The 23898-nt window shown below is 36.5% G+C and overlaps 1 protein-coding gene across 2 annotated transcripts; it reads left to right on the top strand.

Moving 5' to 3' along the window:
• The first annotated feature begins 6150 nt into the window (after positions 1-6150).
• On the top strand, positions 6151-21826 carry Lox (lysyl oxidase). 2 transcript variants are annotated; one of them, XM_046460384.2, is made up of 7 exons: positions 6153-7150; positions 7518-7626; positions 8917-9054; positions 10298-10454; positions 14006-14101; positions 14447-14562; positions 18296-21826. In XM_046460384.2, exons 1-7 carry the CDS (start codon positions 6520-6522, stop codon positions 18300-18302), a joined length of 1254 nt encoding a protein of 417 aa, XP_046316340.1. In that variant the 5' UTR covers positions 6153-6519; the 3' UTR covers positions 18303-21826. The 2 variants fall into 2 exon arrangements, with proteins under 2 accessions (XP_046316341.1, XP_046316340.1); XM_046460385.2 differs by lacking the exon at positions 18296-21826 and having other exon boundaries at positions 6151-7150; positions 14447-14566.
• The last annotated feature ends 2072 nt before the right edge of the window (positions 21827-23898 follow it).

The raw sequence follows: 23898 nt of genomic DNA, 5'->3' as shown, positions 1-23898 counted from the left end.
CAATTAATATCCATTTAATATTTTCATTTAATCAATGTGTTTAATACCTTCCAATATGTCATTGTGTAATAGTCCTTTGTATTAACTATTTGTAAAAGATTCTAGAGACCTTTGAGAATAAAGTATATGTCCTTGACAGATGGGCCTGTCTTGTTTCCACAAATAACTTAGAATAGTGGTCCAAATGTCCAGTGCCTTTATGTGACTTATAGAAGACAGAGTTAACACAAATTTTATGACACAGAGCTGTAGTTCATCTCCTTCTCTGTACCTTCTGGATAAGATGACTATGATCTATGAGATAATTTGAATGCAAGAGAATAGGTAGAAGCCAGAGAAATCCATGTTTACTATAGTTACAGTACTAACTATAACCAACAGGGCCTCCTTTAAATGACTCTCATAGGACTGGTTCGTGGCTTATTGGTAGAGCATATGTTTAGTATGCACAAGATCCTGGTTCAATCCCCAGCATGAAAGGAAGAAGGAAAATAGGAAGGCAGGCAGGTAGATGGAGATAAAGCAAGAAAAAAAAATTCATATCTTTAAGAGCTATTGTTTAAAAAAATCTTTCATTCTTTGTTCTAGGTGCTATGTAATCAAGAAGTAAGATAGTAAAATGAGTATCATTATAATCATAAGAGAAAGAATTATGATTTTCAAAGTTGACATTAAGCACAATTAGGAACAGCTTCTGATATTCTGAGATCTATCATTTTATAGAAGAAAAGGGGGGAAATATTAAACTCCACTTAATTCCCATTACTTGGTAGCCATTTGTTATCTTGTTCTTCCTAGACCTTGTCAAATAAAATGAAAGTATTAATAACCACTAACACACATCAGATGACATTCAAGCAGAGGGATGACACTCTAGTGGCGGGATTGCAATCCGTGCTTGTGACCGGCAGGTGAAAGAGATGCCCAAGTTAAGCCTACATGCCCTCTTAACATATCTGCTACCAGCTCAGAGGATCATGCCTTGCTTATGTTAAATTAAGGAACTTTTAGGGTACTGGGACAGTGAAGTTGGATGCATGAAGAGCTGAAGAGTAGCAAACAAATATGCTAAGATGTGGACTTGATATTTGTTTTAGTCAGCTTTGCATCACAAAAGACCTGACATGAGAAACTTGGAAAAGTTTATTTTGGCTCATGGTTTCAGAGGTTTGATTTTTGGTCAACTGATTCCATAGCTCTGGACCTGAGGTGAGGCAGAACATCATGATGGAAGGGTGTGGCAGGAGGAAGCATCTCAGGACATGGCAACCAGGAAGCAGAAAGAGAGCTCTGTTCACCAGAGATGAAATATAAATCCTAAAGGTGTACCCCTAGTGATCTACTTTTTCTAGCCATACCCTACCTGCCTACAGTTATCACCTGGGTAACCCACATCAGTGGATTAATCCACTAGTTAGGTTATAGCTCTCATAATCTAATCATTTCACCTCTGAGTATTCTTGCATTGTCCCACACATAAGCTTTTGGTGGACACCTCATATTTAAACCATAATAGTAGTACGCGTTCTCCTATTGATTAGTCACAGAAATGATTCTAGTATACCACATAGATTGAAGAAGAGCTGTCTTTTTATCATGGGACTTTCCATCAGCTCAATCAAATAACTTGGACTTCACTTATAGGTAATTTTGCCAACTACCAAATTACTTTGATACACTGCATTTCCAAGACCCATTCACCTGTTTAGTATCATGTCTTCTCATTTTTTCCATTTTATTAACGTGACTAAAATTCTTTATTTAATCACATATGAATATGCATTAAAGAAATCAGAATGAAATACTTTTTCATTCTTTGGAGTTAAATTCCATTTTTCTATTCCTTGGGTGTTTCAGTAGGATTGGGTAATCCAAACTGTTATATTTAAAATTGATTATTTCTGAAATTCTTCTATGTACTTTGTTTACAGATAATCTTTTTCAGTTCAGGCTTGATACACATAGACAAATGTGTGCCAACTGTCTCCTTTTTATATTTGAGTGAATAACTGGAAGCAACGTGTGGCAGAAGGGGAAGAGAGGAAGGAAGGAATACAAACATGCTAATGACTTTGAATATTGCTTCTCCTCCATTCTACTCAAGTGAAAAAAAACAATTGCTGGTTCTTTATTCCTATTACTCTCCTAAGTACTTTTAAGTGTGTGCATAGTGTCTTTATAAATCCTCAATTGATTCCCATGTGTAAGATGCTTTACCTATCTCTTTCTCAATCATTTTCACCTTAAAAATCTCTAACTTTCCACTTCCCTTATTTTATTTAAATTACATGGTGGCACCAAAGCACACACATATATTGTCTTCACTGAGAAACAAGATTTGTATGAGCTTTCTGAGCCCCAAACAAGAGTTATGCTTGAATCCTAGTCCTTTTGACTATGGCATTACTATTCTGGTTTCGGTAATTCAGAGGCTCAGCTTTACAGTTTGGGCTTTCTGCATAATTCTATTTTCCACATATATGAACTATCCCACAAACGTAAATTAATTTGCAAATTCTAGGAATTCAACCTTCTGACAACTTTTATTTCTTGTTTAGTAGAGATGTTGCAGTTTAAACATGGATATTGATAAGCTAGAACCTCAAAAAAGGAAATCAGAATGATTCCATCTCTCTTTTTATGATACGCACTGTAAAACTGTCCACAAAATTAATATACTATAGTGAATATAACATTTATGTATATCTATACTGCACTAATTTTAAAAACTAGAATAGAAAAAAAACTCATAAAATAGAGGGAAAGTAATAGGAGGAGAGAGGAGGAGAAGAAAAGGGAAAGTACTGGGGACTGAATTGGAGCAAATTGTAGTTAACTTTTGTATAATTATGTCAAAATGAACCCCAATTTTATGTATAACTATACCAATAAAAATAAATAATAACAATTTTAAAATTTTGAAAAAGAGCGAGTCCCATGGCCGAAAGTTGTATCAGCTGTGTATCTTACCAAAACTAACATGTTAAAGGTATCTTTTATATATCTACAAGTTATCATCATCACTAATATTACTAGTATTATTATTATTACTTATTTCAGTGTTGAGTGTGAAGAAACTAGAGTTTCTCTAATTTTGTAAATAATAGTTTTGCCATTGAACAAAAAGCATGATGTGGCTAGATTGTTTCCCTCAGGGCTTGCAGACACTTTCTGTTGTCCCCAATGTGGTGGCCACATGTTTGTTTTTCAGCTGGCTGAGGGGTAGGCCAGAGAGAGTTTAGAGGAAATGAAAGAGAGAGAAAATGAACTAAGCTTTTCATTAGAGTATGTGACAATGAGTTATGTGTCATCTCCCCTGAGATATGTGTATATGTGTATCTGTTTTTAAAAGAAAATGAGTAGTGTTCACCACTACTGTTCTAATCAGTTATTTATATTCTGATAAAACTCTTTTAAGTCTGTTGAAGCTAATTTGAAAAAAAAAAAGGTCAACCTCATTCAGTTATCAATTTTTAGTGTTTATGTGTGGAAATCATCACTAAGGTATACCACAATTAAGGGTAAATGTGTCCAAAGAAATGCTTGTAACCAAAATAAATGTATATAGAATTTTACTGCTGGACAATATGTAAAAAAAATGAAAATTGTAGCATGAAGGCTTTAACTCACAAAAACAGTGTACCTGATGTTTTTAAAGTCCAACTAAAGGAATTATTTGATTAAATATTAAAAATCACAATCAAACATTGAAATGACTGAGTTGAAAATAGTGCAAATAACTGGAATATTCATAAAAATCAGATATTTTTAAACTAGTAAAAGTTCATTTGAAAAGATTTAAGTTAATCTTTGAATATTACAGATAACTAAGAAATAGAGAATCAGCCATACAAAATAGGAAACTTTTTTTATACCAAGGATTGAACCCAGGGGTGCTTAACCACTAAGCCACATCCCCAGCCCTTTTTCTTTTTTATTTTGAGAGAGCTATCACTAAGTTGCTAAGGGTAGCTTTGAACTTGTGATCCTCCTGCCTCAGCCTCTCAAGCCACTGGGATTACAGGTATATGCCACTGTGCCTGTCCAGGAACTGCTTTTGTCTGCCACTCTAACGGTATGATTTACATAGCAGAGGTCTTCCCCTAGGAGTCTGTGGTCAAGTAATAGCAGCTTCAGGCTTTTTTTTCTAGAGAATAAGCTGAGCCTTTTCAGCTGAGAGATAATTATACTCTATCCCTTCCTGCTTCTCCTATAATTTCATCTGTCTGTCTAAATTGTATACACCTGTTTCTTCTTTTTTTATGCCATCCTCCTTAGTGGGTTTGGAGAAAGTAATTTTAAGCACTGCCGCAAGTCTCTAAAATGACAGCTAGGGATGCCACTGACTATTATTTAGAAAGAATTCATTGTTGACATGAGAGGATTTGTATTTGAATTTTTATCTTCATCATACAAGCAATAGATTTGCCAATCCATTGGCAAGCTTCCGTCTAATATCCCTTTGTGACCAAGGAGGCTGTGTGGTCATGAGCAAAGCAAATCTAATTTGACTCAAAAAGAGCCAAACCATCATCCTGGACTCAGAATCATGTGATTTGATTAATTGAAAGAACCACAACCCCCTCAGTGTCAGTCAGAGTTCTTAGGTGGCAAACAACAGAAATTGACTCTGACCATGTTAAGCCACAAAGTAATGCATTGGAAAAAATGAAAGAAAAGCTAAAGAATCAGGTCTTGGAATGTACTGCTCAGGGGGGATTTACATTCAAGTCCTAACATATATTTTCTTTCATAATGACAGGAGCAATAATTTTGACCATGTGTCTTTCTACTTGAGATTTAAATTCTAGGAAGATGGTTTGATTAGCAAAACTAGGATTTCTGGACTCCTGCTTGAAGGGGAAAATATCATGAATGCTCAGACAGTCCCACCATGCGACTGGGGAGGGGAAGTTACCCAAAGAACATACAGTTGTTTTTAACAGAAAGAAAAGGAAAATGGATGTGAAGAGGTCAAATCAGCAGATGTATACCATACTACCAAAATATGGTGATTTGTTATGGAAAGACAGAGACCAACAGAAACAGGTGAATATCCAAATCTATGCAGACAGCCCAGAGATGAGATCAATAAAAATGTCATAAAAATCCGGTCGTATTAAATCAAACTACTTAGTAGCATTTTTTCTTTGAAATGACTCCAGCACTGCCCAACATTGAATGGTATGTGAATAACTAGTCTATGAAGCATCTCTTTCCAGTCAGCATAGTTTAATCTGCCTTCCCATTCTTCTTGTGGCCACTCCCACTCTCTTCTTTTTACCAACTCTGAACTCCAGGGTTGTTTCTTTCACAAACCATTTGTTTGGGTTGGAAAATAAATCAAACACCATGGTATACGTTATTGACTTTCAATATTTAACAGTGGTGATTTAAATTTCTTAAATCAAAAGTCTAATTAGATGTAGGAAAGACAAAGAAAAAAGTCAGATAAAAATGTTTGAGAATGCCTTCTGTGTACTCTCCTAGGCAGACTTGCTCTAGTTCCCTGGTCTGTGGTGGAAATGAAGGATGATTTTTCATTTCACTCAAGTACCAGGCCGGCATTTTCAAAAAGAGGTTTATTCAGCGGTTCAGCATTAGCAAGCTTTGTTCTCTGTAAAATTTGACTTTTTGTTATTAAAATATTCACTGTAGGAAACAGATTTGTAACCCATTTCTCATATTACCTACCCTCAGAAAAACAAAATTTGATATCCTGGGGTTTATTTGCTGAGGGCTCTGCCCATAAATCGAGTGAGTGTACATTGGGAAATTTGTCTGGTTAACTCCTTTATGGATGTGCATTAGTCACAACCGCCCCCCCTCCCCAACACACACTTTCGCCCCCAGCACCTCCCCACCTCCTGACTTCCCGCCTCTCCAGGGCTGGTGACCTAATAGCATTTTTCTCCATGCATATTTTGGCTTCGTCCCATGGCCTGGCTGCCTCCGTCTGTCTGAGTCTTTTGAAATTCCTGCATGTTCGCCCCAGATTAAGCCAAGCGTGTCTCAGGATGTGTGTTCCGTTTTGTTCTTTCCCCTTAACGCTCCCAGTGCAACGTGTCTGGGGGGAGGAGGACAGGACAGGGAGAAGAGGGAGGGGCAGAGACGAAGCGCTGTCCGCCTTGCACGTTTCCAATCGCATTACGTGAACAAATAGCGGAGGGGCAGCAGGGCCAGAACGGCTTGTGTAACTTTGCAAATGTGCCAGAAAGTTTAAAATCTCTCCTCCTTCCTTCACTCCAGACACTGCCCGCTCGCCGGGACCGCCGCGCCGCTCCCCGTCGCTTTCCAGAAGGACTGGGAAAGGGGAAAGACGGGTGCCACGTCCGAGGAGCTGCCCTGCCTGTCTAAAGGGTCTGCAGCCCACCGTTGGCACTGCTTTGTGGGTACTGAGATAACGGCACTCTGCTCGCCTCCCTGTTTAAAGATTTCTGCCTCCTTCGCGTGATTTGAGTCCCGTTTTAACTTTTTCTGAGAGCCAAGACCTCCTATAGAGGAGACAATCCGGTGAAGATGCGCTTCGCCTGGACCATGCTCCTCCTGGGGCCGCTGCAGCTCTGCCCCCTCCTGCGCTGCGCCCCGCAGGCCCCTGGTCAGCAGCAACCACCGCGCGAGCCACCGGCGGCTCCGGGAGCCTGGAGCCAGAGGATCCAATGGGAGAACAACGGGCAGGTGTTCAGCTTGCTGAGTCTGGGCTCACAGTACCAGCCGCAGCGCCGCCGGGGCCCCAGTGCCGCCGCCGCTGGAACAGACGGTGCCGCCGCACCGCAGCCGCGCACGCCGATCCTGCTGCTCCGGGACAATCGCACGGCCGCAGCACGGGCGCGAACCGCCAGCTCGTCAGGGGTCGCCACAGGTCGCCCCAGGCCCGACGCCCGCCACTGGTTTCAAGCCGGCTACTCATCTTCTGGGACCCGCGACGCTGGCGCCTCGCGCGCAGGTAACCGGACGGAGCCAGAACAGCTCCCGGAGCTCAGTAACCTGCGGCCGCCCAGCCACGTGGACCGCATGGTGGGCGACGACCCGTACAACCCCTACAAGTATTCTGACGACAACCCTTACTACAACTACTACGATACGTATGAGAGGCCCCGGCCTGGGAGCAGGTATCGACCCGGATACGGCACCGGCTATTTTCAGTACGGTAAGCACCCCCAATCCCCAGGGTAGCCAGAGTGCACCAGGTCCCCAACTATGTGGCTCCTCTACGTGGCTGTCTGGGCGCGGCGGGCCCCGGTCCCTGCTGATTCGACCCCTCCCCCCAAGCCTGCAGAGCCAGCTCTGGAATCTGGTGCAAACCGCACGCCTGGCTCCTTCAGCTTATTTTTCGCTTTGCTTCGCAACCAGGGGCGGGGGTTGGGGGGTGTAGCAAATTCTCTGGCTTCCCCCAGCCCTACTCTGCAGTTCTGGTGGGCTAAGGATGACAAATAAGGGATCTGAAGGGACCCAGACCCGAAGTAACTAGGCGCTCCTTTGTATCACTGCTGCGCTTGTTGCGTGCTGTCATTTAGGTCTCCCGGACCTGGTGCCCGACCCTTACTACATCCAAGCATCCACATACGTGCAGAAGATGGCTATGTACAACCTGAGATGCGCTGCGGAAGAAAACTGTCTGGCCAGGTACCAGCTGGGATCTCGGTGGCCCGGCTCTCATACCTTGGTGCCTGTTTCTCTATTACTTCTATTCAGACAGACCAGACCTAGGAAATGGGACAAGGGGTAGGAATAGATAAAGTGATACCTGACCTTCTGGGCATGTTGACCTGCATGAAGAATTAAAAGTTTTAAAGTTTCTATAGATTTGCCTCAAATTATGGTGGACCTAATCCTTATCCTGGCGACTGATAGTTTCATATTTTTTTTCTAAGACTCTTAAACTTTAGAACTAATAACTTTTTATAAACCAACTGTACAGAAATGTAGAAAAACATATTGTAACAAGAAGGGCTTGTTACTATTCCCTTAGAAGATTGGAGGTAAAATTGTCATTGAGGCACCCTCATTGGTAAACCCAAAGTTTTCCCTTTTTGTTTCAGGTCTAACTGAGTTGTTTTGATATTACTTCAGCCAGAATAAGACCATGAGCAGCTTTGTTTTGCCTTTAGTCCTAAAATAAAATAGCTATTAGGATATTGGTTCTCTGAGTTTGCACCTAGGAACCAGCAGAGGGAGCAAAAGATGTTTTGATGGGTCCCATAAATATGTTAACATGTAAAATAAGGTCAGGGATAGTATTAGAACATACACTCACATGAAATATGTTAGTCGGGGCACAGTGCTGATCACTTGTACATTTCTTCCACATTGTATCTTTGCAATTGTCAGGGTAGGGAATAGAAGAAATTCAACCTCATTTTCATTCCTAAGTCTTGTGTCACTCACACCATTGTCTTCCTCATGATATTACAGTAGTTTCCTTGTTTTGAAGATGTGAAGTTGCAAAATTATTTAACTAAGTTATGTGTGTTCTTTTAGAGTCATTTTCTCACTTTATTTCTTAGTTATCTGTTTAAAAGAAAATATTTTGTTAAATTCAAAGTTCCTAATAATTATAGATCATTTTTAATTTGGGATAATTTCCACCTCAGTTGTTCTTATGTTTAAACTTGAATTGATTTATGATACAAAGTTGGTTTCTCACACATAGATTTTTAGTGCAAGTTTTATTATGTTGTCACTTTTAAATTCTGAATTTTCACTGTTGTCTTTCATTCACTCAGTCATGAAGTATTCATTGAGTTCTGAGTACCCCAGAACTGTTGGGAGCTTGGCATTCAGCAATAAACAAAATAAACTGAACACCCTAACCTCTTGGAACTGATGGTGAAAGGATATAATATATGATGGAGTAGTTTTGTCTTAAGTTAAAAGTCTGTGAATATAATAATGTTTCTTTTTTCAAAATCACAGTTCAGCCTACAGAGCAGATGTAAGAGATTATGATCACAGGGTGCTGCTAAGATTTCCCCAAAGAGTAAAAAACCAAGGAACATCTGATTTCTTACCAAGTCGTCCAAGATATTCCTGGGAATGGCACAGTTGTCACCAGTAAGTACATGGGCTTCCTGACTTCTAAGTTGCCCTTTCATTTTTCAGATGATTATTGATGTGACAAATACAAGTCTTAAGTCTTATCCAAAAAGAGAAATTTGTTAAGATTTGTATTTAGAATTGTTTCTAAAATTTGACACAATCAAATAAGTCTGTCTTTAAGATCCTTCAACCAGTGATACCATTATCTTTTGAACTAAAACTTCAAGCACAGCTTTATCAAGACTTGAGAAGGCATAGCAATTGACTTCAATAACATTTACTCCAATATAGTTAGGATTTCTAAAAATGTTGATTACAGCCCAGATCATCTACAGTTAGCATTAAATAACATTTATTAAAACCACACATAGTTATCAAAAGGATCAGAGACCATTCTCAAAGGAAGATGTAAATTACATACTCCATAAGCTGAAAGTGACTTTTTCCATCTTTCAAAAGAGCTATATCAATCCCAGAGTGAATGCCCCTGATCCATACTAAATATAAGGATTTTCACATAAGGTAATGCCATCATCTGCCTTGGTGACTTACCCAGGTGTTCTTAACTGCCAGGAAATCCTGATGTTTGGCCTTAAACTTTCTGAAATTCGAGCCACTTCTTAGTGTCTTTTCCTTATGTGAAAATATGAATAGCTCAACATCTTCTAGCTAACAAAATGAGAAAAATAGATAGGAGCTTTCTAATTTTTCAGATAAAATAGAAATATTTCATTCCTAAGTAAAAGCTTATGCAGTTTAAATAATAGTGGTGGGTAAAACATGCCATTATTTCCCTATTGCATTTTAATAATGATTTTTAAATATGTGAGAAATCTATTTTTAAAAATCTCCAAAAACCTTCCAGAGTCATGTGCTGCTTCTTTTTTGGAATGAGGCATCGGCATTGACAGCCAACAGAAATATATCAGAGAAAAAAAATGGCAAAAAATGGCTATTTTTATTTAAGGACATATAATTGTCTCTTTATATTTAATATTCAAAGATAAAACAGGGTGTAAATAAAAAGCAAAAAATACCCAAACTAAGTCTGTTATCCTAGTAGCAATGTTAAAAGCTAATAATTTTGATAGATGTCTGTCCGAGGAAAGTGGAGCAATCTAGCATGAATCTCTCTTAAAGAAGATAAACTTGACCCCATTTACGATGTGAATCCAAATTTGTGAGCCAACAAATTACTGTCCTCTTGGCTTTCTCCGTATGCAACTGACCACTGTCTCTTTGTTTTGTGGGACACTAGACATTACCACAGCATGGACGAATTCAGCCACTATGATCTGCTTGATGCCAACACTCAGAGGAGAGTGGCTGAAGGTCACAAAGCAAGTTTCTGTCTTGAGGACACATCCTGTGACTATGGCTACCACAGACGCTTTGCATGTACAGCACACACACAGGTAAGCTGGCACCCTGAAATCAGAACCCACAGGTTTTAGAGACAAAACAGTAGCATACTGTTTTCTTTCTTTCCACCTCCTTTTATAAATGACTTCATTCTGAGTTCATTTTGTCAAGATGAAAAATAATATGAGAAAAGGTAAGTGATGGCTTGATGCATGTTACTTTTAAAGTGTTTCCAACTTTGCACCTGACCCCTTCTCATTGTCACAGGAGGTCAATATGTATCCACGATAATATGTTCCACAATGAGAAGCCAAATTTTACTTTCTGCAAATGTCTGAATGGTTCATAGCATCTGCACCCATTCTGTAGTCTTTAATTGATTATAAACAACTTTAAAAAAATATACCTCTGCTCCCTGAAAAGCCATTCTTTTTTTTCCCAACTTTTATGCTTAAAATAGAATAGTGATTGAGGCTAGCAAAAGGAGAGGAAATAAGTTTCTTAGAAAGCACTTTAAACACTCTTTCTTTTAATAATGCAAATAAGAACAGAAGGACACGTTTTTTTCTCCACACACATATATTTAATCCTACAGTATAATTGATGTCAGATGTTCTTTGGATGAATTTTTAAAAATAGTGCTGAACTAAGCAGTTTGTATGTCTTATAATAGGAAAATGTGTGTCAGTTAAAAGCCATGCCAGTATTTCCATATGAAACCCTAATTTGTAAAAGGACATTATAATTTTACTCCAGCCCAAATCTTGGCAAGGAGCATTAAATGCATGTAATCCAGGACACAAAAGGATCAGCAGCTGGCAACTTGGGAAGCAAATTTCAGGTCTGCGGCAGGAAGCTTTCTGGTGACCTAAATGTTACCATTACTTCTTTCTCTGAGTTTAGACCATCATAGCAATTGGAAGGGAAGAAGGTTAAATTAGACATATGTGTGTGGGTTGGGGGATAGTACTTATTCTTCAAGCAAAAGGAGATGTAACCTACCCACATACTCTACATGTGTTTATATAGATTTCATTTACATTCATTTATCAAGTCCCATAGCATCTGGTGTGCAGTGGACCTGGAGTTTATTCTCCCTTTTAGAAAAATAAACAGTTTGGACAGCTCACTCTGAGATGAAGTATTTGAATCTGGTATTGTAGGTATTTATAGCATTCCTAGTGCTTCCATTCCTTGGAGTGACCCACTTCATTTTATTTGGTAGCTTTCTTGTCAGTCATCCTCTGTATATGTATTATTCAACAATTGTGCACCAGCTCTGGCATTATGAATGATTTATGTATTTGTTTTTTTTCAGTAGATCAGTGTCTCTTGCCCATGAACTTCATTTAAAGGAAAAAACATTCTCACAAACCTCAAATGTTGGCTTAGTTTTATTATAAACCTTCTGAAATGTATTCAAGCGTAAATCTATGTATAGCTTCTATATATTTACATTCTTACTAATTCCTGTTCTTAGACCACAATTTATATAGTAAATATATACAAAACTAAAAATAGTCACTTAATCTCTTTACCCTAATGTAGTAAAAAGTTGTGTTTTGCAAAAACCAAATATCTAATTTAGATATCCAGGGCTAGGATTCATATTTAATCTGTTTTAAAATTTTGACTTTGAATATATGAAATGCCTATATGCTTAATGGTCTCATTTCCAGTTTTATGTTTGCCAATTCAAAAAACCAGAACTCATGCTTAAATTCTGCTAGCTAATCCTAGAGTGCCAATTCCAGCATTTATATTTGTTTATTCATTTATTATTTTTTATTGATTTTTTTAAAAAATAAATGACAGCAGAATGCATTACAAATTTTGTTACATGTATACAGCACAATTTTTCATATCTCTGGTTGTATTATTTTTGAGATGTGCTCTCACTATGTTGCTCAGGCTAGTCTGGAACTCCTGAGCTCAAGAGATCCTCCCACCTCAGCTTCCTAAGTAGCAGAGATTACAGGTCTACAGAGATTCCATGTCTACCACACACCTGGCTAATTCCATTGTTTTCAAAGCAGTTTTGTTCATTTAAATGACTAATATTAAGGGCTGGGGTTGTAGCTCAGTGGTAGAGCACTTGCTTCACATGTGTGAGGAATTGGGTTCAATTCTCATAGAAAAAATTTAAATAATAAAGATATTGGGCCCATCTAAAACTAAAAAAAAAATAAATAAAAGAGTATTATTAAAATTTGTCTTCAATAGCTATCTAATCCAATGAATCCTTTATAATGTCATGAATGTGGTAGTGTAGTAATACCAACAATAGGAGCAGCTAACACACGTATGATGTACCAGAATCAGAATTATGTGCAGTATCACACCAAAAAAAATAATTCTTCATTATGTATTTACTACTCCACATAGATGACATTTACTACTCAACATAGATGAAATATGGACCAAGGTAGGATTCCGGACAATAACTGTGGAATGTGGTTTTCCCTGCTGCAGTTCAGGTACTTTTGAGTTTGACTTGTCTGTGCTATCACGTGCTATATGACAGCACAGTTCTCACCACACTCTTCCCAAATCTAGCTACAGCCAAACCAGTCAGTGAAGCACACTAAGGTGATTTTGCTATCTGTTTGATTGCCAAAGTTATTTTAAGCATCAAAGCAATTTTGCGTGCTGAAATCAAATGGCAGCATTGAGTTAATATGATTGTAGCATCTTAAAATAAAAATACAAGAATTAAAATTTCTTGTGAAGAGCTAATAGAAATAATATATTCCCCAGATTCCAATTTTTGTTTCTTTTTATCCTGGGCCATCCAAGACACTTATTTATTTTTAACCTGAATATCTCAGCAAGTGGAATGTGTGGCATTTGCTAGTTTAGGTGTATGTCCATTCACTCAACAAAATATTTTAGTGATTATGTGAAATAGGGTATAGTATGGTAGTTAATGACAGACACTCTGGATCCTGTTTACTTAAACAAGCTCAATCATTTACGAGTTATAATTTAGAGAAAATACTAGCACCTTCTTCATATAGTTATGAGAATTTACATATGGAGCATGTTTAAGTTTCTGGCACATAATAATAATAAATGTTAGCTAATCAAAGATGCAACATAGATTCTACCCTTAGGGAACTTACAACCTCTAAATTAGATATATTCTTACATAGTATGATCGTAACCCAGAGAAGAAATGGATAACATTGCAAAAACTATCCATGACAAAAATATCAAGGGTACTCTGAATATAAGAAGGTCATTTCTAAGAGGGGAAAATGGGAGAGGGTTTCACTAATAAGACATTTGAGTTAATTGCCAAGTGACCTTTATTCCTGCTCTAGTAATATTCCAGAATTTTGGTGGAGGACTATTTTGTCACTTAAGATTGCATTTATCACTGGTAAGTTGTGACACTTTTAAGAAGGCAGGTATATTTCTACTTATTTTAGTACTGTGTCTTTTTTAACCAGAGGTGCTATGAAGCCGGGTAATATATACTATAGTTTTATATCAAACACTTTATAAATACTAACTGAAAATTTAATTTACAAATAACAGCGTATACTTTAGCACAATCTGACCATTCACCATCATTTTAGGTGTTCTGTTTTGTTTGTTTTAGGGGTTGAGTCCTGGCTGCTATGATACCTATGCTGCAGACATTGACTGCCAGTGGATTGACATTACAGATGTACAACCTGGAAACTACATTCTAAAGGTAGAGGCCTTGGAAAATATGTAATTTTTAAATGAAATTAATAGGCACCATTCTGTAGACTCAGATGATGATAAATCATGATTTTGGAGATAGTTAGACAATTTTTAAGCAACGTAGACATATGAAAATATTCTTATTTTAAAGAACATCATGGGAAGTTATACTGTTTTCTTCTATAATGTCTGCAGAGTTTAACCACTTGCTTATCTTAAACTCCCTTTCCAGCTTGTGTTAGCTAAATCACTTGCTAATGATTCCCACATAGTAGCTCTACAGAAATAGAAGGGAAAATGAGTACATAATGATCATGAAATCTTTAGCACAGATGCTGTTTGTGTTGCCTAGGTCAGTGTCAACCCCAGCTACCTGGTGCCTGAATCAGACTATACCAACAATGTTGTGCGCTGTGACATTCGCTACACAGGACATCATGCTTATGCCTCAGGCTGTACGATTTCACCGTAAGTCCTGTTTGCCTAATTAAGTAATTTTCTTTACAAAAAAGTTTTATTTATTTATTTGTGGTTTTTTTGGCCAGGTATTATACAACAACATGTGCCTATTTCAACTACTATAGCTTTCACTGTAAAGAAACCAAAGATCAAAATTGTTACATAGAATCAGTGCTATCACATAATTAGAACTGATTTGTGTGTGTGTGTGTGTGTGTGTGTGTGTAGAAAAGTGAGGACATACTATGGTTTTAGTCATCCTAAAGCTCAGTTTTCAAAATAAGACATACACATAGAACAAAGTGTTTACCCAGAAAGCTTGTGTGGTTCAGTATGTTAAAGTATTCAAAATGCAGTTCAGGTGAGATCATAGGAGCTCAATTGAGTTTCCTGCCCCTTCATACTCGGTGAAGGAGCTTTGAAGAAAGTCCTAGAGTTCTTCAAAGTACATTTTGAAAATCACTGTCTTTGGGTACAAGACAGTGATGAAGAGACCAGATGAACAGATGAAGAGACCAGATCCCTGGTCTGTGGAAACCCAGATTTCATAGGTTTATTTTTAGAACCACAGGTATTAAAGGGATATTCACAAAAGGAGAGGAAACCCTTGGTCCTGAAACCCTTTTTTGAATGAAGGCATAGAAGGAATCCTATCTACAAATGTGAACTAGGAGGTATTTTGATGCCTGCTTGCCAGTCTGTCCTGTCCCAAGCTATTATACTGCCTGTTCCTCTGTTGCTGGGTAATAGATCATAACTGTATATGCACCCTTACCTTATACTTCAAATAATTGGAAGACCCATAGGGTGGTACTGAACATGCATCTGCTTTGCTTTGATGGAGTGGTACTGGTATCTTTGAGTCATGCAGAAATGTATAGCATGATTTCATATGGAAGTTGGGACAGGGGTTTGCTGCACGTGAATCTGTAATTTGGTGGCTTTTCCAGGCCCATGGAAGTCTGGTTGTGCCAATTTTGCCCTACACCTGGGCTCCTGGCCAGGAGGAAAGTGGAGCCTAAACTAGCCCTTGGTCTGTCCACAGAGCAATGCAATATTATTTGGGGTTGCATACACCCTGGAGGAGCCACTTTATTCACATAAAGGAGTAAGCATGAGCTTTACAAGTATCACCACATCATTAGAGATAGATGAGGCCCATGACAGCAAAGGAGTGGTACTGAAAAAAAATCAAATATATTCTTCTGAACATGCTGGTTCTATGGCCTATTGTGTGTGCAGTTTGTTATAGAATAACCAAAATTCCCATAGTATCAGTGTAATTTAACCCCAAATGATTTAAGGTGAAATTGGTGGATTAGTTAATTCCTTTTAATTTTTATCATTCCTTAAGTTATTTACTCATTCTCCATTTACTTATTTACTTGTTCTTTCACTATTGTACTGTGTGTGTTTGTTAAGGTCCCAAAGTAGATATTAGAGAGTAATGCAGAGATAAATAAATATAACTCCAAGCCCCTGTACTGTTTCCCTGTAGACATATTACAGAGATTCCAGTATATTACTTATGAATCTCTTTGTTAATGTTTGTCTCCTGCCCCAGTCCATGAAGACCAGGTTCTAACTGCCTGTCTTGCACTGTATACCTACCTGTTGCCTGGGACAGGCCTGTCACCTTGCAGCCTCCCACTCAATACATAATTAACAAACAAATCAAACAAATAACCCTATCTCTCAAGGACTTTAGAATTAAATAGAGTGAGTGAGAGAAATACACACAAAAATGTAATAGAGCCAGGTATTTTTCTTGTAATCCCAGCAGCTTGGAAGGCTGAGGCAGGAGGATCAGGAGTTCAAAGCCAGCCTCAGCAATAGCAAGGCACTAAGCAACTCAATGAGACCCTGTCTCTAAATACAAAAAAAAAAAAAGAAAAAAAAAAAGGAATGGGGATGTGGCTTAGTGGTTGAGTGCCTCCCTGTGCCTTCAATCCCAGTACACACACACCTCCACCCCCTGCCAAAAATGTAATAGACAATACAAAAAGTCCCATGAAGGTAAATTAATATGCACTGAGACTGGAAGGACTTCTGCTACAAGAAGTTTGGTGACTCATTATGATTATGGGCCTTCCAGTAAGTGCAGGTCCCAAGAGGAGACTCTTACTGCATAGGATGTGTCTTTGCTTTAAGTCAGTAGAATCCATTTAGTATTTTCAAATATCTGAAACAAATGGAAACTGTTATATTGCTCCAGCAATATTGTGACTCTATAAGAGGTATTCCTCCTGTGGCCACCTGCTTAGTTATTTTTAATTCACCAATGATCTCTGACTACAACTAAAATGCAAGAGGAGGTAGTTGAGGTAGAATTTTAATAAGTAATATTGATCAGAGGAAAATATGAAGAATTGAAATAACCCATGGTTAGTGACTCATAGTAAAATATAAGCTCATACTTCCTGTATGAGTGGGAAATCAGGAAAATGTAGCCTTTTTGAGTTGAGAAAAATCTGTCCCCTTCAGGAGAATGATGTTGCCTCTTCTATATTTTGACTTTCATCTCAGGCCTCCTTTGCTAGAGATCAGAGTTCAAGGAAGGGGAGATTTCTTTGGGCTGAGATTCAGTAGTGGCTTTAGGTCTGTATTCTAATTGGGCCTTGAAGCCTGAAGACCACACTCAGGGGAGATAAGGAAGAGCATTTGGGAGGAGGCCCAGTTACGGGCAGCTACATGGCGGGAGGACGATGAAGGGGATATTTACAAAAAGCAAGTCTTCTAGTTTGGCTGAGCATAAGTGTCATGGAGTTAAGAGTTGGGTAAAAAGGATAAAAACATCACTTGGGACGAGATCAAAGGGAACACTGAGAGCAAGAAGTTTGAACTTTATTTTTTGGAGGCCATGGGGGAATTTTTGAACTTTTTGAGCAAAAGGTAGAATTTGCCTAAAGCCATGTGGTCAGCCTGGTGGCTTTGTGTGTGTCATTCCCATGCTGGCATTATTTATTGTACTATTTTTTAAAATTTAATTACATATCACTGTCAGTTCACTGGTTGTTATTTATGCCAAGCACATACTTGAGGGCATTCTGTTTGATGTAAAAAGCAGCCAGTAAGTGAGTATGTGCCACGAAGGTGCCACCCCCCACCTCATTTTCTCATTAAAAACAAAATGTAAGGACCTGGTGACTCCAGACAACTTATGGTTCTAATATACTAATGATTAAGTTCTCTTCTTACAAGACTTACTGTTTGGAAATTGATAGTTTATGGTTTGGATTTAAGTGCATTTTTACCTCTTTAAATGGTGATGTATGATAACCATTTGAATAAAAGAATAGCTGATCGACTGTACTTAGCCAGTCTCTGCCTGTTAATGCATCATTCAACATTCAAAGCCATGTGGATAAGGATGAATGCAAGATGGTGAGAGGCCATGACTGCTTCTTGGTGGAGTGCCACTCTCGTTCCATGGAACAAACTTGCCTGGTTAGGGTGTGGGTCTCATGAGTTCTGCTTCACTTTTGTTTCAGGGGTTATATCTTTTATGTTAGATGTCCAGACTGTAGGCATCAGCATACATCCTCTGCTCTTGATATAAATGCTTTCATCAAATAATTGTTAAAATAATGTATTAATGGTAATTTCACAAAATAATTATTGCTCAGGTGGAGGGAAATGGCTACATAGATATTTTTAAAGTTGACTTTAAATGTATCTATTGTATTCATTCATGATATTGTACCCAGTTCATAACTTCTCCTATTTTGTTTTCTTAATCTAGGTATTAGAAAGCAAGCTCAACTCCCAATGGATAAATCAGTGCCTGGTGTTCGAAGTGGGAAAAAATAGATTAGCTTCAGTAGGGTCTACATATTTTGAAAAAAAGAGAACAGAAAACAAAAAAGGAATTTTTGTTTGGACTGTTTTACAACAAAGCAAATAACTGGATTTGAACATTTAAGTTGGAATTATTTAGAAAGTTTTAAAATACTTCTTCACAGTACTTGTGAGTTAACACAATGTTTCAATTCCATAGTTGCACAATTGGCTATTTCAAAGAAATACAAATGTCTTATGTTCCTTTTGAAATTCTGATACAAAAGGGAAAATAATATTTTGAAGAATGAGCCAAAATTGCTTTGAACTGATTATCCTCTAAAGTGCTGGAACTTGAGTGAAACATAATGGTAATACGCTTGTAGGTGTTTTAGTGTAGATTAATTTAGAAATGATGATCCTACTATTTAAACAGATATGGACACATTTGGTGCTGAGGAAGGAACAAACACATTACTATTGGTGTCAAGAAATATTATATAGCAGAGGAATGGCAATATATGTATCCAGATAGTTACATCCCTATATAAAAATTATGTTTACAGTTTTTAAATTAGTAGGTAACTTTCTTTCTGTCAAGGGCACAATTTCATTCTGATTTGAGTCAACTTTTGTTTTGGAATGAATTAGGTAATTGAGCTGCCCGATTCCTGTCTGTTATTTGTTGATGCTCCTCTCCACTCTTAGTTTTTCTATAGGCAGAGACATTTTAAGTGGCATTCTTAAAATTACCATTCTGAGGACTGATCTACATAGGACATCTGTGTAACTCAGAAGTCATTCTGATGATAGCTAGGATACATCCAGACATGATATACATTTAAGCATATTGAAGTGTAAGCCAAATTAAAATTTCCTTGCTGATATAAAAATCATACAAAAAGTCTCAAAAACCACACTGTCTCTCAAATATAAAAAAAAAAAGAATGATGAAAAACATGTTAGGATTTTCAACTTTTCTGCATGTCTTAAATTTTCAGCTATTAAAAAGAGTAATGCTAAATATCTTTAAATTATCCAGAACAGACGATATAGTATGTGTGCACTATGGGAAAATCATGCTAGGTTATTCAGAATTGGTCATACATGTTTTTGTGTGTCTTAAATATAGTCCAGATTAACAAGGCACATAGCATTATATATTTGAGGTGTGGATAAGGGAAAAGAAAGTACTTTCTGCAAAACCAAGGAATACTCCATAATGAGACAGCTGTGATTTTTATTTTAAACTGTGAAACTGTGTGCAACAACAGAATTTGGAAAATCTGTCTTTTTCTTAAATTCAAAAAGTGCAGGAAGAAATCAAGTTAGACTTTTAAGTTAATGGTGCTTTAGGAGAAGTTTTTCCTATATTAAGCAGTGTTAAAATCTCAAGTAAGACGTTTCCAGTACTAGAATATGTTAGGTAGAGTTTTAAAAGTGAGTTGGCATCCTGTCATATATGTCATAGAGTTGTAAAGTCAACACCAATTACGAATAATCATTCTGCGCTCACTGGGTACACAGCATGGTAAAAGGGATGAGAGGTGGACAGTCATCAAGGGACAGATACAGTGGTATGCATTGTCCTTGTTTGTCAGAGCACACAAAGCAAATACAGACAGAATTTTCATTGAGGTAGTATTTGAGCTATGAGATAGGTTCTGTGATGTACCTCTTTTTTCCTTAAATTGCTTTTTAGTCTTAAGATGGTAGAATGATCCTTTCCAATTGTAATCTTTTCTAATAGAGATAGTTTAATATACTTGCTTTATTAAATAACAAAAACTACTGTCAGTATTAATACTGAGCCAGACTGGCATCTATAGATTTAACATCTATTGTTTCATTAAGATTATTACCCCTGTATTATAAATTATCCAATATCATGACCTTTGGATGTATAAGAGAAATCACATTTACAATTATTTCAGTGAGACCCTTTATCTGTCTCTCCATCCATTGCCCTTTGAGGACCTAATAAGCTAGATACTCACATGTAAGACATTGATACATAAAATAATACTGTCCCTAACCTCAATAAATATGAAAAATGTCATTATCCATTAGGTTCGCTTTATTTCATTTTTTAACAACCTACAGTACATGTTTATAACATTTCAATTTTAGGCACTATTATTTTTCATGACATGTTTTAAAAAATAAGTTAACAGTTAATGAGTACATGAATGTATATATTTCTAATAATTAAAATATGTTTTGAATTCCTGAAATGTCCACCTTTTAAATATAGCATGTACTCTTTGGTTGATTCTGCAAAAAAAAAAAAAATGTATTTCAATTAAGAAGCTAAAGATTCTTGCTTATTCCTTATGTGAACATTTCTCCCCTTTCCATCATCCCTCAACATTTACATATAAATGATAAGTTTTGATTTAACACACAATATTTTTTAACCTCACAGGGTCTTGTCTCTGAATAACCATCAATACTCACAGATAATGACTAGCTGGTAACAATTATCAATCTATTATTAAACTCTAAATTTTTTACAAAAAGGAAGTAGAAATGATATAAAGAATGTTGAGTACTGAGAAGAGACTAGATTTTACAGAAATAAAGCCTGTGAAAATGGAAAATAATTTAGTGAGTCTACTATCTGACATATATTATTAAGTGCTCTCATAATTATTCAGACCACATCTGTCTTAAAGATGTCTTGGCCTTTGAGGTGAAGAGTTAGTCTCCCAACAGTGCCATAACATATATGAATATTCAACTTGCCTATTTCCAGAAAATCTTTATATTTTTATACTATAATTTTATTTACAATTTCTATCTAATTATTCACTAGGCATTATTTGTAATAACATTTATTTTGCTCTTTGGAATCTCATAGGACAATCACATTTATAAACATTCCCAATATTTGATATTAGCAGTTCACTAAAATTTTCCTAGAACTTGAGAATTAATGTTTAAGAGACAACATGAAAATGTTTATTTCCTGGTCAGGATATGTTTCCTTTTAAAAATAACTTTTTTTGATACTAACAAGAATATTGATAAAAGTACCCTTTTCTATATCTTTTATTTTTAAAATTCATATTCACAATCAAATACATGCAACCTGCAACTTAGATTTCATTCCCAGCCACCCAAAGTACTGGGTCATTTTTGAAAACAACATTTCATTTATCCTTCAAGCTAAAATGGTGCTGACTTATTTCAACTTGAATGTAAAATGCTTTAAGTCTTAGCTCACGGGTTATAAACAATTAATATAAAACTGTTTGCTGGGAACTAAGTGAGTGTCATTTGGTATTATAATGTTGTTAATAAAATTTTAATTTCTCCCAAATTTTTCAGGAATTCTATCTGTAAAACTTTTGTACCTTTTTGAAGAGCTTTTATTTTAAATGCCCAGACACTGGCTTTATATTCTTCTTTGCATTCTCATATTCTTTTATTATATGCCTATACTATGATTGCAATATTATATAAAATGCCTTGAATAAATGATTTCAAGTGTCAATAGTGATCATTTGTTGTTATTTTTTAAACAAACAAACCTTGATTTGGGGTGGAGATTTGTTGTTACATATAAATTTAAAATCTGAATTTCATTTTTAGTTAGAATATTAAAAGCTGTATATGTGGTTGGTGGTCTTGCTTAGCTGCTTTTTGAATTAATAAATTATTTAGTAAGATTGTTTGCCTTGAAGCTAATCTAGGATGAACAAAAATCTAGCTGATGTCTTAAAATAGATTCTATCATACATGAATCATACATACTATGCATGAATGTGTCCTAACTTTTGTCACAATTACCAGCTACTTTTAAGGACACAGAGTGGGGATTGCAAAAACAATCATACTCTTCTTTTATGATTTACAAGGAATGCCTATGGACATACAGATATTTACCTAAGGGACACACAATTCTAGCTAAAAATTATTTATGTAAAGAGAAACATTGCTATCATAGTAATCTTCAAATTTGTACCAGATTAGCCAGGGAGCTGGCAACCTGAGAGGGCAAACATGTCCCAAACTGTGAGAAGAGTCTGTAAAAGGAATCCACAAAAACAATTCACCCTTAAGTAGCTCTTGCAAGTAAAACAGATGTAAACTTGTGGCTGGAAATTTGCAGATCTCAAATATCACATAAGTGATATTTGAAACTAATAAGTTCTTGTGTCCCTCTCCCGCTGAAGGCAGAGCATCTCAATATAGTTTAGTTACTAATGCCAAAGATGGTTTCCTGGGTTTCATCAGTATTCAGTATCATTATTAGCTTATGAATCAAAGAGATGGCAGATCTTTCCTTTTTGCCAGAAAAACTTTGCTGCCTTTATGTTACTTATTTATCTAAATTTCCAATCCCTGCTACATGTATTAGTAGAGAGCTAACATACTTTAAATAAATTACTTTCATTTAAACAACACCCTTGTACTATACTTTTTTTAAATTTGCATAAGTAAAATAGTACTTGCATAGGACTTGGAAAATATTGATTTCCTAAAGCATATACAGTTGTCTCTCAGTCACTCTGGGGGATTGGTTTCAGGAACCCCAATGGATACCAAGATCCAAGGATGCCTGAATCCCTTATATTAAATGGCATGGTATTTGCTTACAATATATTCCCTTTATCTCGTATACTTTAAATCATCTCTAAGTAACTTATACAGACATACCTTGTTTGTGCCTCACTTTATTGTGCTTTATAGAAATTTCATATTTTTTTTTTACAAATTGAAAGTTTATGACAACCCTGCATCAAGCAAATCTGTCATTGCTATATTTTCCAATGGCATGTGTTAATTTCATGTCTCTGAGCCACACTCTGGTAAATTTCACAACATTTCAAACTTTTTATTTATTATTATATCTGTTATTAGTGGTCTTTGATGCCATGAACCACACCCATAACAAAGTAAGTATGGGAAATATTATCTCTATAGTGGGGATTTCCAATACATATTGCCATATTAAACATTCTGCAAAGTCCTACTGTAAAGAAACCACTTCATCTTTGTTACTCAGTGTTATGCAAACTTTTTTTTTGTTGTAAGTCCTTTTGTTTTGGTTTGGTTTTAATAGCATTTATCCAATCAAACTTTTTGGGGGAGTTTGGAAAACTCTGGTGTTTGTCATATGGAATAATTTCCAATTCATAGAAATGAGATAATTTGCAAATTACTTAAAACAAATAAATGATAGTGGCAGCATTTGAGCTGTAGGACACAAAGTTACCTAAAACCTGCCAATTTGTTACCTGACTTGCTTCCTAAAAACTAGTTGAATGGGACCCTTTTAGTAGAAAGCCTTCCAACCTTTAAGGCATTTTCTATCTTAGGAGAGAGATCTTTCCTATTGCTCAAATGACTTGAATGCTTTTATTAAAATCTTATTAAAAATCTTTTTTCTTTCAAATCTTACTTACTTTTAACTCTCAGATTGAACCCATCATGTTCTTTGTAGACCATTTATTTTGTACATTCAAAATTATTTACATCATACATAATTCTATAATTTAAGTTTCAATAAAGTTTGATGCTATACACAGGAAGCAGGGAGAAATAGGATCAGAATGAGTAATT

This window comes from Marmota monax, unplaced genomic scaffold, assembly GCF_021218885.2.
Source record: "Marmota monax isolate L192 unplaced genomic scaffold, Marmota_monax_Labrador192_F-V1.1 WCK01_AAM20220418_F8-fsc00006, whole genome shotgun sequence".
Lineage (NCBI taxonomy): Eukaryota > Metazoa > Chordata > Mammalia > Rodentia > Sciuridae > Marmota > Marmota monax.
This window is presented reverse-complemented; position numbering and strand designations above follow the sequence as displayed.

What these genes read in the sequence shown, in the direction of transcription:
- Lox (XM_046460384.2), top strand. Translation starts at nt 6,520, where the DNA reads ATGCGCTTCGCCTGGACCATGCTCCTCCTGGGGCCGCTGCAGCTCTGC. An exon ending in GAAGAAAACTGTCTGGCCAG is followed by an intron (nt 7,627 to 8,916) that starts GTACCAGCTGGG and finishes TCAAAATCACAG; the next exon opens with TTCAGCCTACAGAGCAGATG. An exon ending in GAATGGCACAGTTGTCACCA is followed by an intron (nt 9,055 to 10,297) that starts GTAAGTACATGG and finishes GTGGGACACTAG; the next exon opens with ACATTACCACAGCATGGACG.